At 55.9% G+C, this 3,836-nt stretch overlaps 1 protein-coding gene across 1 annotated transcript; it reads left to right on the forward strand.

Moving 5' to 3' along the window:
• Nucleotides 1–225: 225 nt before the first annotated feature.
• LOC100101600 (granzyme B) lies at nt 226–3,512 on the forward strand. The gene is made up of 5 exons (XM_002718110.5): nt 226–393; nt 1,475–1,622; nt 2,103–2,238; nt 2,439–2,696; nt 3,255–3,512. The coding sequence occupies exons 1-5, from the start codon at nt 228–230 to the stop codon at nt 3,414–3,416; spliced, it is 870 nt and encodes a 289-aa protein (XP_002718156.3). The 5' UTR covers nt 226–227; the 3' UTR covers nt 3,417–3,512.
• The last annotated feature ends 324 nt before the right edge of the window (nt 3,513–3,836 follow it).

A 3,836-nucleotide genomic window follows, 5' to 3' on the forward strand; every position in this document is an offset into this window, starting at 1 on the left:
TGTCCTGATGGACTCAGGTGTCTGGGGCCTCCCACAGTCCTCACTTGTACCCTGGGGTTCCTGCTCTGGGCTGGGACAGGTGGTGGTTCGCTGTGAGTCAGCAGCTGTGGGTACCGATGCGGTCACTGCACGATTCTCACACAACCTCCTAGAAGACGTCATCAGGCTCAGGCAGTGGGGGTGGGGCGCTTTCATAGAAAGCTATCCACAAAGAAGTACCGGAAAACATGAGGTCACTGAGCCCACCCTGTCTCCTCTCTCCGCCCCCACCCCGGGAACTAAAAGAGAGTAAGGAGGAAGCATCAGCAGCTCCAAGCTGCGCAGTCTTTCCTGGGAAGATGCAGCCACTTCTGCTCCTGTTGGCCTTCTTCCTGCCCCCCTGGGCAGAGGCAGGTGAGTGCCCACCCCCGCCTCAGAGGCCTGACCCCACTCCACGGTAGGCACAGACCCCCTGCCCCCTCCTCACAACCTGACACGTCTTCTACCAGCAGCATTCTGAAGCCCCACTCCAGTGCCATACAGAACTCCAGGTACGAGGCTGGGTAACGGTCAGCCAGAAGGCTGTTCTCAACAAGGGCCAGGAGCTGCTATTTCCTCCTCTACACCCCTCCCCACTGACTGGAAAGCAAGACTTTCCTAGAAATGCATGACAGATGGGAAAAGAGAAAACATTAATTCTCCTGAAGAAGGTAGAGAGGACCTAGCTTCTGAGTCTGGGATGAGACAGCTGCTCCCTTCCCCATCTGCTTAGCAGAGACGCCCAAGGTCAGCTGACCCCAGAGTCGTAATCATTGCCCTAAGAACTCAGCCTGCCCAGGGGCAAGGCCCAGGTGAAGCCAGGGCAGGTGTGCCAAGTGGCTGGCTGGGGACAGGATGCCACAGGCACTTTAGCCTTTCCTCAGTCCCTGTCTCCAGCTCTGTTTTCTTCCCAGGCCTGTGGTGGCTCCCCTCCTTGCAGGGTTGAGCCACTGTGGAAGACCCGAACTTCTCTGCTTCCCAGAATCCTACCGGCACTGCCCTCCTAGCCCTCATCGACAGGTTAACACGGGCCACTGCTCCACGCAGCCAGTGAGCACTTACTGATGTCAGGCCTTAGGAGACAGGCTGTAACAATGTCTAGGTCCCTAAATTCAGCTCCTGGCCTGAGAAAGCACAACCATCCTAGACATCACAGGATGCATCAGGGTCTCAGAAGCTCACTGGAAACAAAGAGCTGGAGAGGAACCAGGAGGCACCTCTGGGTGTCACTGTCCCTAAGACAGGTATGCTCACCTCCGATGAAGTATTCAAGAAAGATTCATAGACCAAGAACTCTTTTCCTTCCCCTCTTCAGAGAAGGAGGATGAGGGTCCTTCCCCAATGCCCCTCTCACCTCAATGTCATTCCAGGCTCCCAGATGCCCAGCAGTATTGGAGCCATCAAGAAAATGCCCGCCCCCCCTGGGTGCACATGAGCAGGCAGACTTTTCCTGCAGGGGAGATCATCGGGGGACATGAGGCCAAACCTCACTCCCGCCCCTACATGGCCTATCTTCAGTACTGGAAAGATGGTATGAAGAGGACATGCGGAGGTTTCCTGGTACGAGAGGACTTTGTGCTGACAGCTGCTCACTGCCACGGAAGGTGAGGAACAGCACACAGCCCACTCCCCACCCCAAACCAGGAAAAGCTGCACAGAGACTCCCAGGGCTCGCAGGAACACGTGTGCAGGGGGCTCCTAAGAGGGTGAGAAAGAGGACAGGAGAGTCTTGTGGCAAAAGGCAGGTTGGTGCCAGAGGCCTTGCTCAAGTGGGGAAGAGCAGAGGGATCAACTCTGCCGTACTGAGAGCTAGGAGCTTGCTTTGGCATCAGAATGCAAAATGAAGAAACCCCGTGTGTTTTCCTGTGAGTAAGTGACCCCTGAGAACCAACAGCTACAACATTCCACCTCCACTGTTGAGAAGCGGAGGGCACAGACAGCTCAGCCCCAGGGGCCCCTGGTTTCCTGGATTCCCCCTCACCTGCAGCCCTACCCTGCCCCAGTTGTCAGCTGGTCCTCACAGCTCCTGGGCTGTCTCCCCTGTGCGTCCACGCCTCCCCATCCCCACTCTGCTCCCTGTGCAGCTCAATAAATGTCACCCTGGGGGCCCACAACATCAAGCAGCAGGAGAGGACGCAGCAGGTCATCCCCGTGAGAAGAGCCATCCCCCACAAGGACTACAACCCCGAGGACATCTCTAGAGACATCATGTTACTGCAGGTAGGGCACTCCCTGCTGCTTTTTTTCACCTTGGTCTGGTCGTTGTGCCTCCCACTGTGAGGCTGCTCCTTCCCTCCGTTCCATCCTGGCCACTTGGCCTGTTCCAGTGCTTCAAAGAGGGAAGACGGGGCAGCCCCATCATGGTATCCAGGTCCAGATGGCCACTGGCTGAGATGGACTATCTTGCCTCTTCTCAACAGCTGGAGAGAAAGGCCAAGCGGACTGCAGCTGTGCAGCCCATCAGCCTGCCCACAGGCAAAGCCCGGGTGAAGCCAGGGCAGGTGTGCCAAGTGGCCGGCTGGGGTTGTATCAACCCAAATGGCAGATACTCAGACACACTTCAGGAGGTGAAGCTGGCAGTGCAGGAGGACCAGCAATGCGAATCCCTCTTTGAAATGTATCAAAAAGACATTGAGATGTGCGTGGGGGACCCAAAGACCAAAAAATCTTCCTTTAAGGTGAGATTGAGCAGTCACCTGGTTTGCCTCTAGGGAGGGAGATGTTTGGGGGAAGATTTGGAACCTGGAGACCCAATCAGTGGGGGGCTCCCTCACCTACCAGCAGAAGCTTAGAGGGGAGCAGCCATAGCTGCCAAGTAACAAAGACCTCAGCAGCTACAAAGGGGAGTCTGTTGATTGCTGCTCCTCTGGAAGGATGGGTTTGCACATTTCTAAATGTGCAGAAATTGTAACAGGGGGGCTTCCTCAGAGCCGCCACCCACCACAGGATCTCGGCCCCCTGGTCTGCCTTCAGGTCTTTAAATAGTGGCCTGGAACTCCCTGAAGGAGAGAGAATCCCAGGATCTGGGGAGAAGATGGAGGCAGGACTCTGGGGTGAAATGAAGAAGAAACGCTGTCCAGGGTCAGACCTTGGCAGCTAAGGGGCCCATGGCCTGCCTTACCCTCTGGCCTCCCACATGCAGGAAGTGCCATCTGCCTTCTCCAAGAAGGGCTTGGAATGGCAAGGAGGGCAGGGTCGGGAGGAGACCAGTTCAGCCTGTCACTCTCTATTAACAGGGGGACTCTGGAGGGCCCCTTGTGTGCAACAACGTGGCCCAGGGCATTGTCTCCTATGGACCAAAAGATGGAAGTCCTCCACGGGTCTACACCAAAATCTCAAGTTTCCTACCCTGGATAAAGAAGACCATGAAAACCCACCAACTGCAGGAAGAAAACTAAGCCCTCTCTGTGACTCACCATCTTCCCTTGAACTAGGTCCACAGTTACCCCGGGCAGGTGCCAGCAACTGAATAAAGGTCTCTTAGCTGAGTGGAAGGCTGGCTGCTTGTTTATTCATTGACCCTCACTCACCTGTGCTAAGCAGGCCATCAATGAATCCTGCTGTTTGCTTTCTCCCTTCTCTCCTCGCCACCTCCCCCAACCCCACACAAAGCTGTTACCCAGCTCCTTTTCACCCTGTCCAGTCTCTCTAGGGCCTGCCCTTCTGCAAGGGCTGAAGCTGGGCCCCATCAGGAGAGATCATGGACCCTCTGGTCCTGGGGCTCGAGATGAATTCCCTGCTTCCCCTGTGTTATGTAACAGATAGAAGGGGATAACACCAGAGATTCTAGAGGCCAAGCAGGTGCAGCTGGGGTCCCT

The sequence above is a fragment of the Oryctolagus cuniculus genome, chromosome 12 (assembly GCF_964237555.1).
Source record: "Oryctolagus cuniculus chromosome 12, mOryCun1.1, whole genome shotgun sequence".
NCBI lineage: Eukaryota > Metazoa > Chordata > Mammalia > Lagomorpha > Leporidae > Oryctolagus > Oryctolagus cuniculus.

Excerpts from the sequence above, each read along its gene's own strand:
- LOC100101600 (XM_002718110.5), top strand. The coding sequence starts at position 228 with ATGAGGTCACTGAGCCCACCCTGTCTCCTCTCTCCGCCCCCACCCCGG. Across the intron at positions 2,239-2,438 it reads GAGACATCATGTTACTGCAG|CTGGAGAGAAAGGCCAAGCG; the intron begins GTAGGGCACTCC and ends TCTTCTCAACAG. Across the intron at positions 2,697-3,254 it reads CCAAAAAATCTTCCTTTAAG|GGGGACTCTGGAGGGCCCCT; the intron begins GTGAGATTGAGC and ends CTCTATTAACAG.